At 34.3% G+C, this 27847-nt stretch overlaps 1 protein-coding gene across 1 annotated transcript; it reads right to left on the bottom strand.

Moving 5' to 3' along the window:
* Nucleotides 1–1805: 1805 nt before the first annotated feature.
* LOC128989411 (sphingomyelin phosphodiesterase 1-like) lies at nucleotides 1806–27847 on the bottom strand. Its single transcript, XM_054411302.1, has 6 exons — nucleotides 27809–27847; nucleotides 23988–24154; nucleotides 22298–22548; nucleotides 16169–16324; nucleotides 2491–2748; nucleotides 1806–1919 (listed from the first exon to the last, which is right to left on the bottom strand). The coding sequence occupies exons 2-6, from the start codon at nucleotides 24067–24069 to the stop codon at nucleotides 1806–1808; spliced, it is 861 nt and encodes a 286-aa protein (XP_054267277.1). The 5' UTR covers nucleotides 24070–24154; nucleotides 27809–27847.

Here is a 27847-nt window from a genome sequence, read left to right on the forward strand (position 1 = left end):
TTGTGGACTACTTGAGTTCATAATGTCATAAAAATCATCCATTAACTCAAACAAATTTGCAGCTTGGTAGTGTTCTGTCAGTAAGGCGATTGCTTTCGCTGTCGTTCTTGAAAATACTGCTTTTGCAGGTCCAACTTTCTGTCTGTCATTGCCTTTCAATGAAAGATAAGCCGGATTCAATCTATGGCACAACTTAATCTCGCCACTGTCCTTCTCTAGCACTTCCCTTAAAATCGAGGAATCTAGTTTGGTACCATTTCCCAAAACTATGCCACTGTCAAGAAAATGGTTTCTGAGAAGTTTAAAATAATGTGGCATATCAGCAAACACAAAAACCTGCCTCTGTGAGTCGTTTGGATTGGCAAAAGACGTGTTTTCAACAGAGATATTTAAGGAAGTCCATAAAGAAAGAAAGTTGCTTCCTCCCATATCTGATACGATGGATGTCACTAACAACCCAGATGACTCTACAGCTTCTATTATTGTCATCAGCAACGACTTGTCCATTGCAGTATCAAACTCAAAGTAAACAGGTTGTTTCCAGTTAGATATTAGCCCTCTCACGATTACTACCTGTACTTTAGAAGAAGGACCAAGTATTTTGTCCATACCTGAGTCATAAACCACACTACTATCAATGTGCATTTCGTCAAAATTAATTACACATAACTTGTCAAAATCTGATAGCTCCTCAAACTTTTTTTTGAGTAGGCATAGTACATTCCGCAGAATACCTGGGAAACAAGTAAACTTTGCACACCATCTTTTAAGGGTAGAAGCTGATGGGAGGGGGAATGACAATTTTTCCCTCCAGAAATCGTAGGATTTTGGAGACAGAGCCCTTATTATTACACAACGAGATATATCATCGCTTGTCCATCGCACTTGCTTTTCATTCTCTATACTTTTTAGTTGCATGGGAGTCATATTTTTCTCAGCCCACTTAGTTATAGCTACTTGTTTTTTACAGTTTTTATTCAAAACGCATATTTCACTTTGCAAACGTTTAATCGTACTCCTTAGCTTTTTAGAGCTACAAGATATTCTTAAATTTCTGCTAGCTAAAACTTTATTTTTACGTCTAGCTAATTTCAGTTGCGATTTTAAGACTACTATTTCAGTTTGTAGTTTTTCATTTAATTCTGTTTTACTTTTACAGTTTTTGCAATCGATCATATCGGGTATTCCATCGTGATTCATCTCTGTGCCAGTGACACATTCTCCGGGATTTTGTACAGGCCTAGAATGATTTTTCCTTGGACTTAATTGTTTCAACCTTTCTAAAGCTGAAGCTCTAACTGTTCTGTTTTGGCTCCTATCAGCTCTAAATTCAGAGTTTTGTGAAGATACATTTGCATTTGGCAGCTTTTGAGAAGGAACCGCAGATTTTCTGAGTATTTTTTTTAACGGAAGGCCCAAAAGTCTGTTTTTCATGTGATCCTCATATTCACGGGGCAAGAAATGCTCACTACAAATTCAAGCATTTTTTGAGTTAATTTCGTCTTTCCTGTAACATTTGGCGATCCATTGCTTCAAAATGTCACTGTCATTTGGAAAACGATGGTAAAGAACACCTACCTCACAGTCCTTTGTATTTCGGTATCTGTTATTACACCCAGCAACAGCACAACTCATGTTTCATGTCGATGATAAATAACCAACTTATAGGCAAAAATGACATTTCTAGAGCCTACAAAAATTCCGCAGAAAACAGATGAAAATCATAAACACACTGTACTAAGACAGTAACATACTATATTACTTTAAAACACTTCTAACCACAGCTAACACTAAAACTGAACTACTTAGCGCAACAAATGTAAACAAACAAGCGGTGATCCAATGCAGAAACGCTGGGCGAGGCAACCAGGTGACGTCACGCGGCAGCCGACTCCCCCCACTACCTGGCGCGGCGGCTTCTGCGAAACATCAAAAGAGTGGCCTAGCCCTTACTAGCTACTATCACCGGCCCTGGGCCCTCAGACACCAGCCAATGATTCTGAGAGGGTTTGGTAAAATGCAAGCAAGGAGATGAGGTGAGGCACTTGTATATAGCCCCTCAGACACCCGCCAATGAATCTGAGAGGGTTTGGTAAAATGCAAGCAAGGAGGTGAAGGTGAGGCACACATATATAGCCTCTCAGACACCCGCCAATGAATCTGAGAGGGTTTGGTAAAATGCAAGGAGGTGAGGTGAGGCACACATATATAAACTCTCAGACACCCGCCAATGAATCTGAGAGGGTTTGGTAAACTGCAAGCAAGGAGGTGAGAAGAAGCACACGTATGTACAAAAATGTAAGGAAAGAGAAACATACACTACCATAAAATATTTTTCCCTCTCAAATTGAAATGTTCTTATACTTGTTCACTGGTTGAAACCGTTCTTAATCAATAATTACATGATTTAGATTTTAATCTATAAACCTTAAAAAAAATTGCTCAGTTTTGCATTGACCTTTTTTGTTGTTAAATAATGAAAACATTAACCTCATTATTTGCGGCAGCTACAGTCAAAGCATCCTCCGCAGAACTTCTTGGAATATCACAGCTAGGGTAACTGCCCCAGGTACCAGCGGGTTCTTCTCCCGGCTCAGGTTCACCTTGGTAATACCTGCAGCAGATAGGCTCTCTGCAGCTTGTGCTCTTCGCCCCTGCTGCATACTTTCGGTCTACGTGGGTATCAGTCACATGACATATCTCTATTATATCCTGAGCGCTATTGGCGTCTTTGCTTTGTTTTGACGTCTGAAATTGAAAACATCAAACAGACATAGACAAAATATCATATCATGACATAAACCGAGAGCCGAGACACTGTTACATTTTTGATACGGGCACAAAATTTATAGGTTTGAACACTAGATAGCCCTAACACCCACTAACAGGTATATTACACAAACACTCACCTATATCAGGTATGTTTTGATATCTAGGACTGAATCCTCTTGTTCAAAATTTAAAAATCTGAACCGTCATGAGTTGGTATTTAAATGAATAATTAGTCCTTCAAAACAATGTATGCAAAATAAGTGAACCACAATACTTGTCTAAACAGTAAAGGAATTTAATAATCACACCCCAGCAGCACTATTCAAATATTTTGTGACTTATTTCTTGGCAATCCAGCACATGAGCATGAATCATAAGCAGTTGGTCATTCAAATAATTTATGGTCAAAACCAAAAAGATTCAAGTAGGGAGTCTACAACTGCATTACTGTTCAGGCTCAGCTGTCGATATTGCTGTGTACATTTGAAGTGTTTAGTCTCAAAAACATTTTAGCATAAAAAACAATCCATACATTAAGCTACAGTAATTAATTAAATTAATCATAATCAAGCAATATAATAAAAGTGTATATTTTTTACATAGATTACAGAGTTGTTATTATTTAAACGCCCAATTGACTATGGTTTGTGATAAAAATGTTTTTCATAAATTATATACGATATTGTTTCAACAATTAAACCCAATTTACCAAAACCCAGCAAGGCTCGGTCCCCGGTACTGAATACTAGATAAGATTTCAACAGTATGACCTTTTGTTAGGTACCAGCTGTTTCTATATTAGGACCTAATTAAAAGCCTAATCAAATGATAAAAAATAATTTATAAATAAAAAACTTTTTTAAACAAAACGTTTTTAAACGCCCTAAAAAAGTAGAAAATAATTTACAAATAATTTATAAATATGTTGAGAGAGTATAAATACTTGTACGATTTAAAACTAAAAACGTTGGGTGCATGCAATTAATTGATAATAATACAAGTTCAGTAGGTGAAGGTAATTGTAAACTATCTATTGCATGCACCCCACGTTTTTCGTTTTAAATCGTACAAGTATTTATTCTCTCTCAACATATTTATAAATTATTTGTAAATTATTTTCTACTTTTTTAGGGCGTTTAAAAACATTTTGTTTAAAAAAGTTTTTTATTTATAAATTATTTTATACTTTTTAGTTTTAATGTGTGTGCATGTTAAATCTATTTCAAGCGTCTATATCAGATTAAGACAGAGGCATGTGGGAAATCTAAGGTTTATTTGAGTTTCTTTGCATATAATTATGTATTAGATTGCATGTATGACATACCTACTAACTATAAATATATCAATCTATTTGATTTATTGTTTACTTTATAGAATACTAAATAAATAACAAATGACACTATTAACAAACTCCTTTATATCTGCAATCAGATTTTTTATCTTTATTTTGAAATGTTTGTTTGTATAAAGAATCTCTTGGGAGCAGAACCTGTACCTCTTAACCTCTGCTTGTTGAACTGTCAAATTTAAGTATTTACAGCTGACTTAAATTAGTTGATATATTTTATGCCAGTACATAGTATGTTGTGAAATTTTAAAGCCTATTTTAAATTTAATTTGAATTTCCCGCCCTTAGCGCCACCTGCGGTGGCCGAGGTCGGCAGTGCTTATCTGTCCGTTGGGTTTTAAAATCATATCACTGTACTAGTGGGGGTGCTGGCTACAAGTTTGCACGGCTCCTGTGATAATGTAAGTGTTACATTTAGTTAGTTTAAGGATTTTTATATTCATGTTTAAAATACTTTTTCAGGTGCTACAATTTAGTTGAAAAACATAATTAACCAATTTGTACAAGTCTTTATTCACTGTTAAATTTCGTTTGCCACGTGTGGTCAAGCATGTTTTAATTTGCAATTTCTTGTAACTTTATAGTAAAACTTCAGAAGAGTTTTGAGAGCTATATAAATTTAAAATGAGAATTATATAACTTTAATATTAGGTTCTGGTCAAATGTAAATTTTTATTCAATTTAATGTAACTTAACTCAATGAATGATTTTTTTGTATTGAACACTTTATAAGAAATCCGAATCAATGTTTTATACCTTTTATGCTTTTCCAACAGGTCTCTTGTAATATTAATTTTATTTTAATTTAAGCTTGTGTTAATGGTTTTGCAGACGGGAGTCAAAATTTGTACAGCTAATTCTTAAGATGGCCCAGCCCACCCCTGCTGTATTGAGTAATGTACCATTTCATAATTTTGGGTACTAATAACAATTAAGGCTAGCATATGTGTAAAGGGTTATTTGGTTTAAAAATTAATAAATTGTTGAACCGTAATTCACTGAGTCGTTATTATTCGACTCCCCTTGTTCACGGGTCAACTTGGCTACCCTCTTGGCTGATCCACAAGCTAAAGGAAGTGGATCTAAATTCACACCATAATTATATTCGATTGGCCATCCTGGAATATAATTAATTTGCGCCACTCTGCTACACTTCCTGAGCTTTAAGATAACCAAGACATTGAACGAGGTCATTTTGGCTACTATGAGAATTTCATTTGAACTTTTATGAACTATCAAAATCCAGTGTGGTGTTGTGTGATTATTAAGTTAAGAACTGTAATTACTGTTGAACTGTAATTACAATACTCATAAAGGGATGATAAAGGACATGTTGGTATAAGTATATTGTAATAAGATTTTGAGGGTATTTTATCATTACAATCTTAAACCGGTTTATTAAATAGGCTGAATTTAAACAGTTCAAGTAAACAACGGTGAAATCGAACAGCTAGGTGCTAAACAAAAAGGTTTAAATTAGCTTAAAGAATTCTAATGTGTTGATCCGAATTTTGAAACTAATAGGTAGGGTTCACTAAATCCTTCCTTTCCTCACCTTTATCAGCACTTATCCTATTATCAAGATGGCGAACTACAATGTCAATTATCTTCAAAAGGGCGAGTTGATTTATGAAATAATGTGCAGAGAGCTAGACTGTCAACATGAGGTTTTAAATAAATTAAGTGTAGATGAACTCAGAAAATCCTTGCGTAAAATCATTGGGCAGGCACCTAATTTTTCAAACATTGAAAATAAATTGACTGTTTTGGCGGAGATTAAATATTGCCAAATTGCGTCAAGCGTATTGCAAGTACTAATCGATCGACAGTCTGATGAGCCTACGGCGCTGAATTTAGCTAAGATAAATGCAAAGCTAGCGCATTTAGAGCTAAGAGCAAACATGCTAAAACGAAGTATACTGTTAGAAACCGACCGCAAAACCGTTGAAGAGTTAGACAAAACCATGATTAGTCTTAGTAATAAACTGTCAGAAATCGAGAATAAAATCGCTCCGGACGAATACCAACGTTTTCAAGAAGAATTAAATAAATCGTTAATCGAGAGTGAGTCAGCCGATGAGGAAATAAACGGCGTATCAACCGGGCAGCTTATCACCTCTTCACCTAGTAATCAGCTGAGATTAGGGAACCACGACACGGCACACGTCCCACCTCAAGGTCACTGTACGCCCCCGCACCCCGCGGACCCTGTTCGTCCCGCTCCTGCACCGCTGCCACCGGTCGACTTGTTCCAGAAACTAGCAAACCCATTGGAAAAATTTTGTCAAAATTTCCAGAGAATTGTACTGGTATGGAGATAACCCCGTTACTAAACTTTCTGAGACAGACAGTAATTTTACAACAGGAATCGCGCCTACCCGAAGATCAGATATTTAGAATAATTAGCAGGTACGCTATTTCTCCGCTCATTGGAACAATAATAGAATGCCAAAACGGCGGGAAAAGTATCATACAAACACGCAGGGAAATATTAAATTCATTTATTCCAGCAGCTTTGGGAGAGCAATTAAAATATGAGTATATTCATCGTCCCCAACGCTACGATGAGAGTTTATCACTGTACTGCGAGGAAATTAAATTAAATAACCAAGTATTTATGGCAAACCTAACGGAGAAACAATTGCTTGACTCTATTAGAAATGGATTGAACCCGGACACCCGCAACAAGATAGCTGTATATAAATTCCCCGAAACAATGAATGAATTGAAACTTATTGTGGTGCAAATGAACAATTTGGTCTATAATGATTATTTGCGCAACAAAGCGTGCGCCAACGTAGTCCCTATGAGACCGGTATTAACCGCGGCCATGCCTGTCTCGCAGCCTGTTGGATTGCCTGCAAATCACGTAAATGAGCAAAATGTGTACCATCACTCAAACTACCATAGTCGCCAACCAAGTGATGTAAAGAGATGTTTTATTTGTAACAGACCAGGCCATTTAGCCCGGCATTGCTATCGTGATTCAAAAAACTAGTAGACGCGGGAAAATTTGCCACTAAGTCACAGCACCAGTTTAAGGTAAATGTTCCCGCCAATAAAAACAATCAACAAACCTATTGCTCAGTTAATCGCAATAATGAGTTTACTAAACATAGTAAGGATTTTAAGAAGGAGTTCCGGAAAATAACAAAACAATGGAATAGTTTAAATAGGAAGAATTGTATGCCGACAAAGGGCCGAACGGTATCAAATTTGCCGTGCGTAAATGTGATTATCAATGAGAATATAACTATCCCAGCATTAATTGATAGTGGTGCTTCCTACAACATTTTAAGTTTAGAATTATTCGAGCAATTATTGAAGAGTAAACATGCAATTAAATGTAAACAAAGCATACCTAGTCATTTAATGGCGGCAAATGAAACTCCTATAAATGTAATAAATGCATGCAACTTAAGGATTAAAATTGGAAAATTTACATGGTGGGAGAAATTTTTAGTCATTGAGTCAAATCGATACAAAATAATTTTAGGAATGCCTTTCCTACACCACAAGGGGCTTTGTATTGATTTCCAGAGTAAGACCTGTCATTTCAAATTTGATCCAGGATATTTAATTGAATTAAATGTGGACGACCAGATCAATCCAGGATTAAATGCGATAAGAATAGGATGCATAGAAATGCAAGACGAAACCGAAAAGTTTATTGCCGAATATCCATCGGTATTCACAGATCAAATAGGCGAAGCGCTCGACCTTGAGATAAAGCTAGAGGTCACTGACCCCACTCCAGTTTCGATACGGCCCTATAACTTAAGTCCTCCGGCCATAGCTAAAATGAAGGTAATCATTGATGAATGGTTAAAACAAGGAATTATTGAACATAGCACGTCTCCTTATCAAAGTCCCGCATTTTTAACCAAGCGTGACCGTCTCGTTGTAAATTACGCTCAAGTTAACCAGCGTATAAAGAATATTTCTTATCCACTGGGTGATATTGAAAACATGTATCAGCATCTGCAAGGGGCGAATTATTTTTCCATATTCGACCTTAATAAGGCTTTTTTGCAGTGCCCATTAAATGAGGAGAGTAGGGATTTAACGTCATTTGTATGTGCGGTGGGAAAGTTCCGTTTTCGTAGAGTATGTTTGGTCTAAAGGTCGGAAGTTCCATATTGAGTAACTACATGGATAAGATATTTTATCACCTGAAATATAAGCATCTATTGATATATTGTGACGACCTTCTAATTTTTAGTAAAACCAAAGAAGAGCATCTAAGACATCTACACGAAGTCGCTGGTATTTTAGCGGCGAACAAGTTGACAGTTAACCCGGACAAAGCCAGATTCTTTTGCACTGAGATCAGTTTTTTGGGCCATTTAATTAGCCATAATTCTATAACTATAGACCCAGAGCGCACTGTGGCAATCAAGAATTTCCCGGTCCCTCGCACAGTAAAGCAAGTGAGACAATTCACGGGCATGTGTGGTTATTGGCGGAAATATATTGAGAATTATGCCGATATTAGTCGACCTCTCCATGCGCTCAAACGAAAGAATACAAAATTCTTATGGACAGCAGAATGTCAAGGTGCCTATGAGACTCTTAAAGAGAAAATAGCAAATCCCCCAATATTAACTATGGCTGACTTTAACAAACAGTTCGTAGTACATACGGACGCGAGCGCCACAGGTGCCGGAGCGGCTCTCCTACAGTATAATGAGTCTGGTGATCTGATGCCGATTGCTTTCTATAGTAAATCCTTCACCGAGAACGAACTGCGTTATTCCATCTACGAGAAGGAAGCGTATACAGCGGTATTGGCTATGGAAAAATGGAACGCCTACTTATCACCTCAACCCTTCACCTTAGTGACGGACAACCAGGCGTTAAGTTACGTGTTAAACACCAAGAACAAATTAGGACGCCTTTCCAGATGGGTAGAACGACTACTAGCACTTCCATTCAACGTAGTTCATAAACCTGGGACAGAGAATGTAATAGCGGACGCCCTATCAAGACTCTACGAGCTACCAGAGGAAACTTCGGAGAGTAACACAATCAACGTATCTGGAAATAACACAGTTACTTATGGCAGTGAAAGCACACCTAACCCGGTAGAACAGTTGAATGTGTTAATTAACGAGCTCAGAGAACACCCTGTACAACACCATGGAGGAGTGAACTTTATCAGCGAGATACCTATGGCTATGAAGGACCTGAAATACCATCAACGTCAAGATAAGGAATGCAAGAGGATCATGAAGAGTATAAACGACGGTACCAATCAATTAAACTACGTTATGAAGAACGAACTATTGATGTATAAAGGATCTAAGGGAGGAAACAAGATTTATTTACCCGAGAGGTTAATAAACGTTGCATATACATTCTTTCATGATGGATTAAATGGAGGACACCTTGGAATCGCACGGACGGTGGCAAAAATCGAACAGTATTTTTATCGGCCAGACATGGAGCGTATTATTAGGGGTAAAATTAAAGAATGTCGCATATGTATTATGATGTCTAAACCTGCCCAAAGAAAATATGAAGGAAAGTTAGTATCGAGACCAGTCACATCTGCTTTTGAAACATTATTTTGTGACATTTTAGGCCCACTTCCACGCACGACTCGAGGAAATAAATATATATTTGTTGTGTTAGATGCATTCACTCGATTCTCCTGGACATTCGCTTTGAAGGAAGTGAATAGCAAAGCTATAATAGCTAAGTTGGATCAAATTTTTGGATTATTTTCAGTACCACGCACTTTAGTATCTGATAATGCCACTTACTTCACTTCGCAACAGTTTAAAGCCTACCTGTTCAAAAATTATGTAACACATCACCTGATTGCCCTGTACAGACCCTCAGCTAATCGTGTGGAACGACAGTTAAGAGATCTAGGCACATTGCTTAAGTGTTATTATGCCAATGAGCAATCTAATTGGGATGCTGAATTGCAGTTCATACAGATGACTTTAAATACAGCGAAAAATTCGTCCACTGGTTTCAGTCCATTTTCGCTCATGTTTTTCCATGAGCCCCGTAACGCCCTCTCAAACATATGGAACCTGGATGATTTATTGAGTGAGAACTTAAGTCGTGATGATAAAGTCCAAAATTTAACACAGGCCTTACGAAATGTTAAGTCTAGCATCGCACGTAGCAACAAACGTGAGAAATATTCGGAGAAACGCATCCGACATCCATTCAAAGTGAATTCCATAGTATTTTGGAAAACGCACTACTTAAGTAAAAAGATAAACAAATTCAGTAAGAAACTAGCCCCAAGATATGACGGTCCCTGGCGCATTGTCTGGTTTGTAAGCCCCAATACAACCATAATTCAACGATGCGATAACGTCCTAGACGTGAGGAAAGTTCACATATCTGAACTCAAACTGTATGTGTAATTAGGTACAAAGCATGTGTCTCCAAATATTTTATGCCAGTACATAGTATGTTGTGAAATTTTAAAGCCTATTTTAAATTTAATTTGAATTTCCCGCCCTTAGCGCCACCTGCGGTGGCCGAGGTCGGCAGTGCTTATCTGTCCGTTGGGTTTTAAAATCATATCACTGTACTAGTGGGGGTGCTGGCTACAAGTTTGCACGGCTCCTGTGATAATGTAAGTGTTACATTTAGTTAGTTTAAGGATTTTTATATTCATGTTTAAAATACTTTTTCAGGTGCTACAATTTAGTTGAAAAACATAATTAACCAATTTGTACAAGTCTTTATTCACTGTTAAATTTCGTTTGCCACGTGTGGTCAAGCATGTTTGAGTTTGTAATTTCTTGAATAGTAAAACATCCAAATTAATTATATTCCAGGATGGCCAATCGAATATAATTATGGTGTGAATTTAGATCCACTTCCTTTAGCTTGTGGATCAGCCAAGAGGGTCGCCAAGTTGACCCGTGAACAAGGGGAGTCGAATAATAACGACTCAGTGAATTACGGTTCAACAATTTATTAATTTTTAAACCAAATAACCCTTTACACATATGCTAGCCTTAATTGTTATTAGTACCCAAAATTATGAAATGGTACATTACTCAATACAGCAGGGGTGGGCTGGGCCATCTTAAGAATTAGCTGTACAAATTTTGACTCCCGTCTGCAAAACCATTAACACAAGCTTAAATTAAAATAAAATTAATATTACAAGAGACCTGTTGGAAAAGCATAAAAGGTATAAAACATTGATTCGGATTTCTTATAAAGTGTTCAATACAAAAAAATCATTCATTGAGTTAAGTTACATTAAATTTAATAAAAATTTACATTTGACCAGAACCTAATATTAAAGTTATATAATTCTCATTTTAAATTTATATAGCTCTCAAAACTCTTCTGAAGTTTTACTATAAAGTTACAAGAAATTGCAAATTAAAACATGCTTGACCACACGTGGCAAACGAAATTTAACAGTGAATAAAGACTTGTACAAATTGGTTAATTATGTTTTTCAACTAAATTGTAGCACCTGAAAAAGTATTTTAAACATGAATATAAAAATCCTTAAACTAACTAAATGTAACACTTACATTATCACAGGAGCCGTGCAAACTTGTAGCCAGCACCCCCACTAGTACAGTGATATGATTTTAAAACCCAACGGACAGATAAGCACTGCCGACCTCGGCCACCGCAGGTGGCGCTAAGGGCGGGAAATTCAAATTAAATTTAAAATAGGCTTTAAAATTTCACAACATACTATGTACTGGCATAAAATTTTCCCCTGCTTTTTAAAATTTTACAAGCCTATAAAAAATAATAAACTCACTTAGCTCTTCTAAACATTACAAATTTTCATATAACAAAACCAAACATAATTTATACATTTTCTCCTTCAAAGAAATCAAAGTTTTCCGACGCAGGAGCGTCCGTTTGAATTACAACTACTTGGCGGGCAACCATCGCAATAGTTCTAGATTTCCTCGTTGCCATCCGCCAGGGTACAGAGCGCTGCAATCGCTCGGTCTAACATATGACAGGTTACAACAATAATCAAGATAAGACAACTTAACTTTCACTCTGAAAAATACGGCAAACTGATCGTAAAATAAAGTCAGACATTTTCATTTAGAACCTTTAAGAGTAAAGTATTACATTTCTTAATCTAAACACATGCTGTTAGTACCCAAATCTTACTTTAAACTAACTTTATATGACCTACTATTCCTGAAACGAACCACAAAATTGTATAAAAACCTATGTCAAACAAAACTTAACATTAAACTCTCATTTTCCTGTATATTCCCAAAAGTGCGCTTAAGGCGAAACCCAAAATGGAGCATAATAATAATGTTTGTGTACATAAAGTTGCAAAAATAACAAGTGTCTAAGTTCAATGTGAAGTACCCTGTGTGTCCCGGGCCACGTAAGTACCAAGTGTGATGTGTAACTAAATAAAAACAGATAATGAGTGTGAACATTCGTACCACAGACGCGCTAACCTTTTGCTAATCCCATACATTCAAACTTTCATCCCTAGCATTCACTGATTCATCCATCCTCGATCATTAACGAGAGTTTAATTTATTCGATTTATCATAAAATAAGTCAACTTGACTCTAAAACCTTCCTTTACCTAATTATTTATTTTAGGTCATATTCAGTTGTGTCTGCCGTATTTAAAAAATCCTTAACTGAAACATGATTTGTCCCTAATTCTTATTCTGGACAGTAAAAATAAATAAACTCACAAAATATAGAATTGCAATTCATTAGACAGGTTTATGATTCCAAACAAACAAGATACGGACAGTAGTATGAATCCATTCTCGTTATCAGTGCCCTAATCATCCTACCAAACAATCACGGTCAACTAGTTCTCAACTGTATCGTTTATTCTCAAACAAACCTTATGTAAAACCTTATGGACAAATTCAAAATTGTAAATAAAATGTTCAGTCTGATTTAAAATTAATTACAAGCATTACAGATCTTTACCCTAAAATGCGTTAAATAAAAACATTTTATTTTTGAGAGGAATAAGGAATAACGGAAAACAAGGAATCGTATTCTTCAATCTATTCTTCAATCTATTCTTCATTCCATCTTCGTTTATCTTCAGTTCCAGTCTTCATTGTTGTTCATCAACAAAATACTCCTTTTATGTTATAATCCATGTAATAACGAAATATTTTGTAACTGTCTTAGATCTTGCTATTTAATAAATGTCACCTTTTGCTAAACATTGTCAATAATTGAATAACCTAGTTGCCTTCTCAGCATTAAAATAAATATGTACTCCTTTGTTTATTATTTACAAGCTCAGCCGTGCAATGCATCCAGTCCCATTTGTGATCTAACGACTGTTATACAAATTGCAGCTTATACTGAAATAACTTTAGTTTGCCGTGCCTTTGTTTATGACTATTCATATAAATAGGCGTTGCTATTATCACCAATCCTTGTTATTTACGTTATCACCTTATCTTTGTTCACCAACGTAAATAAACATTCTGAATCTTATATTAGCACCTAATTTTATGCTCATTAATCCTTCTGCTCCTCCGAATTTCTTATCTTCATATAATCTCCTTCTTTAATCCTTGAATACACATATCTATGCAGATTTGTTATTCACTCTAACGTATCCATAGTGGTTATATTTTGCACATAATATGTGCAATACAAAATACAAATAATATGTACACCGTCCTTCGTGATCTCAGTTTCTTAGCCTAAACATTTCCTAATCTACTATTTACAATTTTAAGGTGTTTATTTACAATAGACTGTTTTCCAAACTTCGTGTCCGACAGTATTTGGAGACCAGTCTATTGTAAATAAACACCTTAAAATTGTAAATAGTAGATTAGGAAATGTTTAGGCTAAGAAACTGAGATCACGAAGGACGGTGTACATATTGTCCTTTCAAAATGTAAACATGAAAAATTTGGAAGCCCATGGGGCGTAGCCCAAGGGAAATATGAAAATTAAATGATATAATATCGCATTGTCATGCATTTGTGAGCTATGTTTCAAATTTCAAGTCTCTAGCTTATCGGTTACATCGTTTAAAATTGATATCAAAATTTGCAGGAAAGCGAGCTAATAAAAACAAGCCCATGGGGCGTAGCCTGAAAGGAAATATGAAAATTAAATGATATAATATTACAATGTCATCCATTTGTGAGCTATGTTTCAAATTTCAAGTCTCTAGCTCATCGGGAAGTATCAAAATTTGCAAGAAATCGATTTAATAAAAACAAGCCCATGGGGCGTAGCCCAAGAGAAATATGAAAATTAAATTGTATAATATTGCATTGTCTTCCATTTGTGAGATATGTTTCAAGTTTCAAGTCCCTAGCTCATCGGGAAGTTAGTATAAAATCGGTTGCAAAATTTGTAGCGGACAAGAAAGCGACCTAATAAAAACGTTTTAATAGATGATAGATCTTGTTTCAATTCTTTGACTTAACCCAGAACACAGCATGTGCAGGAATTTTCTTCCGGAGGGGTAATACAGCATCTTTTTGGAGGGAGAAGTCAATGTCAAAAGCTTTGAAATAATAAATTTTGCATGTATAAAAGAAGAAAGTATATACATTTGCCTGCTACAATCGGTTTAAAAACTTACATACCATAGTCAATTGTAAATTAATCTCGTGGGGGAATGACACTTACTTGCTCCTCCCCTGCAAGCACCCATGAACCAAATCAGTGATCTAATACATAATATCCTATATTCTAAAAAAAAAAAAAAAAAAAAAAAAAAAAAAAAAAAACACGTGTATGGGAAAACTTGTATTTTTGTCTGAGGATTTTTGATTTTTTTGTTGAATATAGGGTATTTAGACACGAGAAATCGATTGGAGTTGGTCACTATAGAAAATAACCACTATATATGTCAACCTCTTTTTGTTGTATTATTGATTGTATTATTCTGTAGAGTGGCAACACTGTAAAATAAGAATAACTTTGGGGTCATGCTTTTTTTTGTCAATCAAGAGCTATGTAACATCTTCACAATGTCTGTTAGAGGTCTACAAGATAAAAATGTAGTTTTATTAATAAAGTGATTATTGTAATAATCGTCAGTTTTATTTTGCAACCAAATGAATAGTCTTTCTTTACAGTCACAATGCTGGGGAAAACCCGGTTTCTGTCCTAAAGCCCTTGAAAGTGCCCATGTTATCGGCAACACCTTTTTGTTGCAGATGACAAAAACAGCTGTTACAGGTTATTTAATATTTTCACTGCCATAATTTGATTTGACTTGTAAACAAAAACAACTGCATTGGTTGGTTTGGAATAAAAGTTTTAAATAATAGTTGTATTTGTAGTTAGTTTATTAGGTACATATTAGTATTAATAAATGTATTTACTATTTAGATAATTTCAAGATTAAAAATGAAACGCGGAAGACCTCTGGAGCGAAAATATTTACAGAATCTGCAAGGGAGAGAAGCTACAATCGATCATCGAGAAACAACCCAACCAGATCCAACCAGCTCATACATTTCACCAGATGTCTCAATAACCTTGGCCAAGTCGCCCATGGAAGAATGAAAGTGGTGAAATAGTTTCAGATCTTATGGCCGAGCAATATGATGAACAACAGGCCAACTCCACAGAGTAGGAGTAATTTGCAGGAGTGCCAATCTTGAGCAGGAGAGTTGACGAAGCTGCTTTATGTTTGTTAGACTGCCGGCGCAGTGAAGTCTAAATTCCTCAAACCTATAAAGTCACCATATCGGTGGATTAGAGATATTTTATTGAATAAGCCTTATGCACCCACATTGCAAGTGGACAATATCCGGAAATTTGAAATACCGTGCTACCTATCCTTGCTACTCTTAATGCTGAAACTGTAAAGATAAACAACGATATTATTCAAATCAAATGCAATGAGAAGGTTTGCAAACGTTTCGATTCAATAACTAACTTATTTAATACATGTTTTATTGAATCCTATTCAAGCTTATTCTCCCAGTACATACAAAGCTTAAGAGTGATTTTCATTTGGAAAAAAAAATTCCATCATACATAAAATACAACACGTTATTGTATGGATAATTTGTTTGCCTCAAATAAAATTCTTAATACATTTAAACTTACCGAATTGTTCGTTTGGTTAGTCTCATTCTTCTCAGGAATATCTAGCGACCACTCCACAACTGGCTCTTCCCTATTACAGTATTGCTCAAAAACTGTTCCACAGATTTGATACGAGTTTAAATCAGGTTTCCTCTTTCCAATTTCAATAAATACTGGCTGCACATTATACATAATACATTAAAAACTATAAAAAATTAAATAAAAATTTAAATTTTAAAATAATTAAATAAATTTTATTAAGATAAGTCTGTATAAAAAAAAACTGTTATAGTAGGAAAAATCATCAATGTTCTTAGAAATGTATTGCTTAGATTGTTTTTCTTACATTAATAATAATTAATTACATTAACATTAAATACATCAAATAACTAATAAACGGTAATAAAACCTGCTAATAGAGTATTCATGTTTTTTTATACAGGGTGTTCAAAAAAGGTGGGGACATACCTAGTGATTTCTTGGGTCAAAATAAATAGAAAATCTCGACTAACATTTTATCCAAAATCGCTTCGTTAACCAGATATCCGCAATTTTGTATTTTTTACATAAGTAAACCTTTTAATTTTTATCGATCTTTATGAAACTTGGTATGTATGTTAGTAGAAAAGAGACTTTAAGAGAATGTCTATATAATTCAGTGTTTTATTTCAGCTACAAAAATGTTACAATGGGATAGAAAATACTTTAAACCAGACAACTGAAGTTATTGAAGCATTTTACAGCCCTATATTATTTTATAGAACCATTTCGGTCAACCCAGGTTTTGGTGGGTTCTACTGTATTTTAATAATCCAAAAAGCAAATCACACAGATTTTATATTTAAGAATCACAATAAATTTTCTGTTCGATAATTAAACTTATGGTGATTAATATGCTTCAACGTGAACAAATGTTTTTGCTGATTGGCGCTTCGACAACTGCTGTTTTAGTTTAACATCTGACGGTCAACAACAATGCAAAACTATTGACTCCTGCCGACTCTTAGTAAAAGAATTGAGTTTTATACAAAAATGCTAACAGCTCACCTGTGGATATATTTTCCCATGGTGAATAATGTTTGTGGTTGTATTTTATACCCTTGTGTGCAAGCATAGCCTCCTCTAGTACAAGGCCGCGGCGAGACAAAAGTGAGAGACCCAACATACTGAAACAGCTGTTGCAATAATTTATAAAGGATCGTATGCGCAATGTTTACGTTTACAAGTTTGTTATTCCTGTAATTACCATGGTACACTGTTAAAGCGTTGCCACACACCAACGCTGCAGGCTTGGACTACTGAAGGCTATGGTGCAAAGGCATTATTCGAAAAAGAAGTTATTCTTTATTTTCATTTAATATTGTCCTATAAAGTCAAATCAAATCAAATCAAATATGCTTTATTCATAAAGTACAGTGTTGTACATTGAATGGTGTCAACTAAATCTATCTTAAATTAATAATTTACAGATTTGCATATCTTGGATCATTATCTAAATCAAAAACCAAGAATCAGGAAATGAAAATAATCAAAACCGAATCAATTATGTACTAACGCTAAGAGGGGAGGTAGAAAAATACTCTTCCAGGGAATAGAATGCTTTCTCTACTAAATATAGTTTTAGTTTTCTCATAAAATTCTTCCTGCTTTGTTCATTTCTGATTTCATTAGGAAGATGCTTAAAAAATTTTAATCCTATATAGGATGGTTTTTTTTCATAGAATTTTAATTTATGTTTACTTGAAATAAGGAATTTTTTATGCCGAGTGTTGTATGGGTGATAATTTGTCTCAGAGGTGCTCAAGCAGTTTTTTACTAGAATAATTGTGTCGTAAATATATTGGCCATATACCGTTAAAATTTTCAGTTCTTTGAATTTGTTTTTGGTTGTTTCATTGTGTTCTAATTTCAAAATTATTCTTACGAGAGGTCGTCCAGTGGTCGAAACTCGACCAAAAATATGTAATGTACTCACTTAACTATTTTCACCCCACACTGTAAATAAAACATGTGATTGGAGTTTCCTCCATTTGTTTTGATTTTCTGTTTATATTTCGTTGTTATTTCGTAACCAGCATAGCAACGCATAAGATCCATGTTAATTTTTTACAACTTTTAAACTTATTTTTTGTGCTTATCTTTGAGCCTATTTAAATTTATAAAGGGATTCTGCACACCTACAGGAAAATAGCTTTCCAACGGTATGCGTAGATTTTCCCTACGATGCACACGAGCTGAGAAAAAAGGTTTTAAAGAAACATGCTTGCCTATTAATATATAGATAGATATAGATAGATTGCTATTTTTTGAAGTTTAAGTATCCTATCCAAATTTGCTATTGTAGTTGAACCATAAAGGCACAAACCATAGGATAAATGCGAATGGACATTAGCATAATATATGTTTTTTAATGTTTTATGGTTACAAAAATAAGACATTCTAGAGAGTGAATATAGTCCTGAACATAATTTTGAAAGGAGTTTATCAACATGTTCATCCCAGTTCAAATTTTGGTCCACAGTTAGACCTAGAAACTGTGTACTGTGTTTATGTTCAATTTCTTCTGCATTATACATGATATTTGGTTTAATTAACTTTTTATTTTGATTTGTTTTAAAAGTTAAAAAATTAGTTTTTTTAGGATTAAGCTTCAATTTATTTTGCTCTAGAAAGTTTCCAATGTTTGCCAATTCAACAAAACTTAAAATTTCAACTTGTTGCACTGACTCAGCCGATACTTTGAGATTTGTATCGTCTGCATGAAAACAAAGATTGTTCTGAGGTAAACATGAGAGTGCACCACCAGCATCATTTATATAACATAAAAACAACAGGGGGCCAAGGATTGACCCCTGGGGTACACCACATTTAACCCTTTCAGTTTCAGAAGAAAATGTTGTAATTCTGTTATCATGATTATGTGTGATTTCTACAAACTGACAACGATTATTTAGGTATGACTGAAACCATTTTATTGATTTTTTTGTAACCCCTAAAATGAGTAATTTATCTATCAGTTGGGTGTGGTTGGACACTATCAAATGCCTTAGTTAGATCCATGAAAATTCCAATTGTGAACTCCCCTTTATCAACCGATTCAATTATAGATTCTATGAATGACACTGCTGCTGTAATTACAGATTTTCCAGGCCTAAATCCATGCTGAGTATTGTTTAATAGTTTAAATTCTTCTAAATAATTTAATAACTGACAGTTAACAATTTTTTCATAAATTTTTGATATTACTGGTAGGAGAGAAATAGGACGGTAATTTGACACAGTTTCTAGGTCGTCTTTCTTATAAATTGGTATTATTTTAGATTTTTTTAATTGATTTGGAAAAATTCCTGATACAAAAGATGAATTTATTAAATGACTTAAAATATGGCTCAGGCATTTTTTGGCATGCTTTATAACTTTAATAGGGACATCATCGTGTCCAACAGAATGTTTGTTTTTTAAAGAGTTAATTACTTTCTCCACCTCCCCCGCATCAATAAATTTAAAATCAAAACCTCTTTTAATACATTGCTCATTTTCAATAAGACTTTGATTTTCAATCTTGCTCTCACATTGGTTGCCACTGACATCCTGATCAACATTAGTAAAATAATTGTTGAAAATGTTAGCAATAGTTCTAGGATCACTTAAGCTACAATTTCCCTCTTTCAAAGTAATATTTTTATTTTTTGTTCCCTTTCCTTTCCCAACTTCAGAATTTATAATCTGCCATACTGTTTTTTGTATATTGGCTGATTTTTGTATTTTATTTTCAAAATAATTTGTTTTAGCTCTGACTAATTTTGCCCTATATTTCAGTTTGTTTTGTTTCAACTCGTATTTCAAGGCAGGATTTTTGTTCCTACGAAGTTTTAAGGCCAATTGTAGTTGTTCTTTTTTTTCATTTTTCATGTCTTCTGAGATCCAATTTTTTTTGCGTTTCTTTTCAGTTACAGTAATTTTGGGAAATGAAATGTCAAAAAAGTGCTTAAATGTACTATAAAATTCATCATATTTTCTTTCAACAGGAGCCATGTAAACACTCTCCCAAATCTCAGTTTCCAAGAGATTTTTAAATAAATTCAAATTTTGAATATTGAAGTTACGAGTTGTACGTTTTATAGTTGATTGAACCTCTTTTGTATTATTTAGGTTTTTATTTTTTATAAGGAGCAATTGCCCATCATGATCTGATAGACAAGTTACAATTCCGTCAACAGTCACCTTGCAATCATGACAATTTTTAATTATAAAGTTATCAATTGCTGATTCAGATTCCTCAGTAACTCTGGTTGGGAAATTGACCAGATACCTCATTTTATGAACTTTTAGTGTTCTTTTTAGTAATTTATGATTAGGGTTATTTTTTAAAACATCAATGTTTATATCCCCTCCCAAAATTATGTTAACAAACTTTTTGGAAAAGTGGGAAATTAACATGCTCAATCTATCTAAAAATATTTCACAATCCGAGCTAGGTGACCTATACACTCCAATTGCCAAAATTTTAAATCCGTCAATTATATAGCTACAGGCACAAAATTCGAATTGCTTATCTTGAAGTAAACTACCAGACAACCAATTTGGAACATCCACCCGCTTCCACTTTAAACCCTTCAGGCCTATTCGTAATTTTATTGTAATTAATCTCGGGACACCCTGTATAAAAACATCTGCCTCTATTGTATTGTTGCTTATAATTTTGAGTTCTGAAAAATAAATCACCTGTTTAAATGGCTCTGATGAGGATCTGAGTATTTTTAAATTAAAAATAATAAATTCTGTGACCGTAGTTTAATTTTTACTTTCTCCCCCTATACCATAGTATATGGAGAAAGTATTGTTTTCGTCAAAATTTTCGAGTTTGAGTTTTGAGTGGATATATTCGTTTTGGGTCCCCCTGGACCCAAAAAAGTGGTTTTCGAAGTGATGTCTGTGTGTGTGTGTGTGTGTGTGTCTGTGTGTCTGTGTGTCTGTGTGTCTGTGTGTCTGGATGTGTACAGAGCTAGAGACTACACCTGTGGTCCGATTTCGATTAAATTTGGTATGTAGGTTCTAATCCATGGTATCTCCAGGCGTTTTTTTCATTTTTTTGAAATTTTGATTTTTAATGGGGATTTTCCCATAAAAACCCATAAAAAACCGGAAAAATCGGATTTTCTCAAACATGGCCCGAACGATTTTGATAAAAATTTAGTATGTTGTAGCCCTTTAAATTCTGAACAAAATGGTACAAATCCCATTTCTGTAAAAATTACGGTTCAAAAGTTATGGTAAATTATGTTATTTTCCCATAAAAATCCCATAAAATAACGAAAAAAAGGATTTTAGACAAAAAAATCCGTTTTTATTTAACATAGTTTGTTATGATCCTTACAATTTTGATAGTTCTTCTCATTTCTTAGAAATTTTTTTTTTTAATGGGTATTTTCCCATAAAACCCCATAAAATGACGGAAAAAAGAGATTTTCCCAAAAATGGCCTGAACGATTTCGATAAAAATTTAGTATGTCATAGTCCTTTATATTCTGAACAAAATGGTACAAATCCCATCTCTGTAAAAATTACGGTTCAAAAGTTATTGTAAATTATGTTATTTCCCCATAAAAACCCCATAAAATAACGGAAAATCATATTTTCCCAATATTGGCTCGAACGATTTTGATAAAAATTTAGTATGTTATAGCCCTTTAAATTCTGAAGAAAATCTTACAAATCCCATTTCCGTATATTTACTCTCACCGCTTACACATGATAAAGGTTTTTGACAAACTTATGGGAGAAAGTATGTGTCAGAATGCTGATACCGTTTATTATTTTATTTTTTGTCTTAGGACGCAGCCAGAGATTGTCTTTCACATTACTTCAGGCTATACTTAGGGGTTGTGGCATCAACACTTAGATAAACTCCATTGGTGATTTGGCAGAATTTAAACCTGGAACCTCAGACCGACCGAAGTCCCACACCCTACCACTAGACCAGCTTGCTCCCAAATATTGGTTAGTTAAGCCACATCACAAAATACCCACACAAGTAGGAAATTAAATTAGTAAGAAATTAATACTTTGTTATTAAGTTTAGAATGGAACCCAATAAATTTTAGTCAACTACTCTACACAGATACTCTACATGATTGTAACTCCACCTACCACATTGAGATCCACAACTCCTTGACAAACAGACTCAGTAAACAAAGATGTACACAACCTGACTAGTAAAGCCCTCAATACTGGGTCGGGAAGCTGGAGTTTGTAAGCTGTGATGAAGAAGTCAAATAAAGCTCTGCAAGTGATACACAAAGTCTCTCCTTCAAGCGGAATCGCTAGGCTCTCCAGATCTGCTTCCGTTGCAGAAGTCAGATTTTTGAAAGCCTGCATCACTGCATTCAACAGTTGCTCAACTGCAAAATTAACAAAAGATTGCATGTTTTGAATTGACTATGTTCTGCTAATTCTGATTTTTTCCAAGCACATTTAAAGTTTAACCCTCTGGACTCTCTACACTGATTACTCTAAACTAGATTGTACACATTTGCCAATTTACCGGCTTTTTACTTGCCGGTTTGCAGCTTGTTTACCATTTTTAATTTAAATTTTTTAAGAGGTTAGCGACCTCTTTTAAACTTGCATTTGCATGTCCACAAAGACTACGGATCTGTGTGTGAACGGTATTCAGCAAAGCAAGGGGTGAGCTGGTACAGTACAATGGTTAAGCATACTGATAAAAAGTAGAAGCCAAGTACCAGAATCCGAACTCACGACATCGCTGGCTTGGGCCAAAGTGCCAAGCAATACCGACTCACCATGCAATAGAGAAAACCTAATTTGAGTGAGTCGGTGGCTCAGTCGGTAGCGTCGCGGACTTCGGGCCCAAGGCAGCGATGTCGTGGGTTCGGATCTTGGTCACTGCCGATAACATTTTATCAGTACAGTTCACCTTTGTACTGTACCGGCTCACTCCTTGCTTTGCTGTAAACGATCCACGCACGGGCGCTTAGTCTATGTGGACGGGCAAATGCAAGGTTAAAAGAGGCCGCCAACCTATTTAAAAAAAAAAAAAAAAAAAAAAAAAAAAATACAAAATAATTATGCATTAATTACTTGACTCTTAAGTACTAAATCAAATACTAAAAAAATATTGTGAACTGTATGTTTATGTTTTAATATTTTGTGTCTCTATGATAAATCTCCAAGCGGTAGAGAGGACTTGCAAGTCCTAACTTCGCCTCTTAACTAAAGGCATTTTTCATTTTAATAAATGTCATAACATATTGGAATCTATTGGCCCATTTCAATTTTTCATAGACTTAAAATAGAATAAATAAACAGTATCAGCAATCTGACACATACTTTCTCCCATTAGCTTGTCAACAACCTTTATCATGGGAGAGTAACTATTATATTTCATGGGTTTTATGGAACAATAACATAAGTTACATTAACTTTTGAACCGTAATTTTTAAAGGAATGGGAGTTCTACCATTTTGTTCAGAATTTAAATGTCTACAACATACAAAAATTGTATAAAAATCGTTTGGGCAATTTTTGAGAAAACCTAATTTTTCCGTTATTTTATGGGTTCTGTAGCTTTGTACACATCAACACATACAGACACCCACACAAACACAGATAGACATCACTTCGAAATCCAATTTTTTCTGTTCATGGGGACCCAAAATGAATATATCAACTCAAAACTCGAATTGGAAAATGTTGACAAAAACAATACTTACATTACTCCATGTATATTTTGACAAAACAGTACTCCATATACTATGTATAGGGGAGAAAATAAAATGTGAAACTAAAATAAAAATTAAACTTTCGCCTCAATACTCACTAATATCATGACCATTAGGGTTGAGAGGTTCCTGCTGCGTAGAGGAGATGTAGCCAAACACAAGTATGGTTAAAAATAGCATCTTTCTTTGTTGGTTTGAAAGTCTATAAAACTCTCAAAATGGGATCAAACTAAGACACTGTTGTGGTTGACATCACCTAGTTCACCTATCACAAGACAGTTTTTATATTTATGTAGGGATTATCATAATAGGAAGGTGGGAGGTAATGTTGTAAAATAGCATGGCTAAAATCATCTAGAAAAATAAGAACATACTTAGAACCAGCATGAGAATTTATACTTCCTTTGCTAGAAAAGTAAGAACATACTTAGAACCCGCAAGAGAATTTATACTTCCATCGGTCCAACCAAGTCAGAGTGTACCATTAGCCTCTAGCCAGACTACTGTTTACAATTGTCAATGTAATAGCCATGTTAAGAGGTAGTATAATTTGGGGAAAAGGAGAACTTGCCCTTAAGGGTTATTAACTTGACGTTAAAAAGTGGGAATTAGTTCTGAATGAATCTTTTCTTTCTATCTGATCCTTACTATGTACTGCTACAAATTGTACACCGCACGAACAAATGTTTGAACATCCCAGGAGATCTCAAAATGGTGTTTCCACGCCACCTTAGTTGATGGCTCATGACGCAGATAAAGGAACATCTGGAGTAGGATTCTTTATCTGTGCTCATGAACGAGCGTGATTAAACGTCCTATCAGAAACTCTAAATATGAACCAATAGTGCAGGAGGTGACGCTGTGAAAAGGAAACTCTGATTACGCTCATTTATGATTGCCAGATTGGCGTCTACACGTAACTTAAGCTCCTTGTGAAAAAAAGTTGAGAGAACATATTTTGAGGACAAATCAACGTCAGAGAACTACACTATAGAACTAAGTAACAATGTAAACCAAGTAGATGCTGATCAAGATATCTCATTCCAATGCAGAAGTTTTAGTCTCTGTTAAGAAATAATTTGTTACATTTGGACTGGATAAACATATAAATGTAAAACTAGTGCACCTGTTGCTCAAAATGAAGCAATTTGTAAGTACTGGTATTACAGAAGTTATTTTAAAACTAATATACCAGTCATAATTGTTAATGGGTTTGAAAAAACTTAACTAAAATCGTATGTAACCAATGGAAATACTCATGCTGTTTATTATAATAAACATTTCTTGTGATTATTTATCATTTTTAACAAAAATGAATATTTTAATTTATAACAAAATGTTTCATCCCGGCTTGCCCTTAGCCGATTAAGGTTGTCCATGTGTATATTCCCCGTTGATAATGTAGTAGTCATGGTACCACCATTACCAAATGTATAATTACAAATTCTATTCGTTGTTCTATTCGTAGTTGTTAAAAAGTTCTATTTCGTTGTTCTGTTTGTTCATTGTTGTTGTGTGTCTATTTGGTCTATTTCAATAGAGATAACAAATGTTCACTTTACTCAAGTACTACCTGATGTCTTATCTGATGTAGTATCTATGTGTCACAGTTTTATTTGCTTCAATTGACATTCCTTCGGTTGGTTGCTATGATAATGTGTATTATATTTACCTCAAAAAATGTAGAAGGCATGATGTTGTTAGTTTTTTTGTTTCCCTTACCTGTGAATAATAAGGGTACTTCAATGAAACTGAAGATTTCTTGGGTTAAGACCTATTCTCCAAAAATCGCTTGACTTTAATGATATTTATGACACTAACACAGATTAAATAACCTTGACGTACCAGTTTTATTTATAGCTATAGGGTTTTTTTCATGTGCAATGATCACTAAGTAAGTGCATGTTTCCTACTAAAAATGGAAGCGCTTCGGCTAACCTTCAGGTTCACTGATTCTAGTAGGAATCAATAACTCTGTTCTTCAAATGAATGTTCTTCATTATATAGACTATTAGGATAATAAATTCTTTAAATATATTATCTCTATTTCTATTACTTGTTTGTGTTCTATGACTTTTCTATGTTTCAAAAATTTCTATAATTTGCAAATCGGTTCTTTTAACAGTTGTTCAAGAAATTACTACATCAATTTAGTTTTTGTATTTGGTGAATATACCAAATTGACCAGGCTTTCTCACCATATGTACACAAACACAAAATCGTTGAGCTGGCAATCGTTTAAAATCTTTAATCTAATAGTGAAATGTTTTAAGTGTCACGGTGGACCTTACTAAATTATAATAAGCGCAATAAAATATCTGTAGATTACATTATGGTCATACATTAATGGGCCCTAAATGCGAAGCCCTTTACATTTATTGAGCTCATTTTATGTGATGACAAGAAACTTCAAAGTGGGCTCTTTAAAATTTATACAAAAAACTTCTACATAAATAAAAAAATTGAGAAGCTATACAAAACAACCAAATCAAATTAACGAGGTATGTATATAGTAATAACATCATCCTCCTTTGATATTGAGGTTTTATCATAAACTGATATTTAATTATATACGGAAAGTAAATAAAGATACGTCTTATAACACTTAAAACATATTTACGCTTATACTGTTACTCACAAGACGGTAAATATACAAAAGATGGTAAGTGGTGATCGATTTCGATTGGACACTCCAATCATCATCGAGTAATACATGAGATAAGTTAATGATGATGCTTGATGACAAATATGTGCTTTATTTTAAGACCAAAATTATGAAAATCGGGTGGGTAGAAGAGCCCTCGGTACTTTCCTGTTAAAGGGAACATTCATTATTATCGATGATTTTTTTCTAGATATATCGATATTAACAAATTGAAACATATCAGCTGACAACTACGAAAAATATTGTTCAGTATCAACGAACATTAATGAAATGAAACTGTTCTAAAAAAAATAACCTAACATAACTAACCAAACTTGCTGTAACATTTAAAAATCATCAATTAATGAAACAAGGCTCCAAGTGACCAAAATTTGTATCAATTAATGGAACGTTAAGTCGAAACTGGAACAAGTGAGAGGGGAAATATTTTGATTCCTAGGATAAAAATGTGCCCATCGGAAACAAACTTACCATTTAAAACAGAAAGATGCCAATTTTCGTTAGCTTTGTCATTTGCAATGACAATCAATAAAGCACAAGAGCAATAATTTAAAAGAGCAGCACTTTTCTTACCCAGACCAGCTTTCAGCCATGGGAAACTATGTTGCTTAAGTAGGGCTACATATTTTGTTGGTGTATGCTTATTCATAACGGAAAATTCTGACCAAGGTAATCTTCCTGAAGGTGACGACTAAAAACGTAGTATTTATTCAAGGAAGTACTTTTGTGAATAAAATATATTTTTTAGTTTTTACAGTATTTTAAAAAGGAGTTTCTTCATGTAGAATTTTTATGTTCTTCAAATATGCTACCTACATATTGGTTTTATGAAATGTTTCATTAGGGTAGGCCTACATGTGTTTTAAACTAAATAATCCTTGATAACTTATTAATTTACTAAATATAAGACATATACAGCTATAAAATGGTTTGTCTGATTTCCTTCTAAGGCTTCGTTATTGCATTTTATTTTCGAATTTGAGTCAATGTATAACACGATGCATTTGTTTCCTAAATCCATATGTTATTTTGCGGCGCGTTGAGCCGCACGGGTTCACTAGTTCCCTTTAATTTCTTACACCTTAATCATCAAAATCGGTTCATAAATAAAAGAGTTTTGCTGTACACAAGAAATTCCTTAGGGAATTAGAATAATAGAAGGATAATAGAAGATAGAAGATTCTATAATAATGTTAATATATAGTTTTGCTATGTAATATTTAGACCAACTACCTTATGAGTTAACATACCTACCAGTAAAATACAAAAACTCAATACTAGATCTCACCCACA

Source organism: Macrosteles quadrilineatus, unplaced genomic scaffold, assembly GCF_028750875.1.
Source record: "Macrosteles quadrilineatus isolate MER2022 unplaced genomic scaffold, UCM_ALF_1.0 Scaffold_3__2_contigs__length_128488019, whole genome shotgun sequence".
In the NCBI taxonomy this organism is placed as follows: Eukaryota; Metazoa; Arthropoda; class Insecta; order Hemiptera; family Cicadellidae; genus Macrosteles; species Macrosteles quadrilineatus.

Excerpts from the sequence above, each read along its gene's own strand:
- LOC128989411 (XM_054411302.1), bottom strand. The coding sequence starts at position 24,069 with ATGCTATTTTTAACCATACTTGTGTTTGGCTACATCTCCTCTACGCAG. Across the intron at positions 22,549-23,987 it reads CCCTAATGGTCATGATATTA|TTGAGCAACTGTTGAATGCA; the intron begins GTGAGTATTGAG and ends TTAATTTTGCAG. Across the intron at positions 1,920-2,490 it reads TAGCTGCCGCAAATAATGAG|AAGCCGCCGCGCCAGGTAGT; the intron begins GTTAATGTTTTC and ends GATGTTTCGCAG.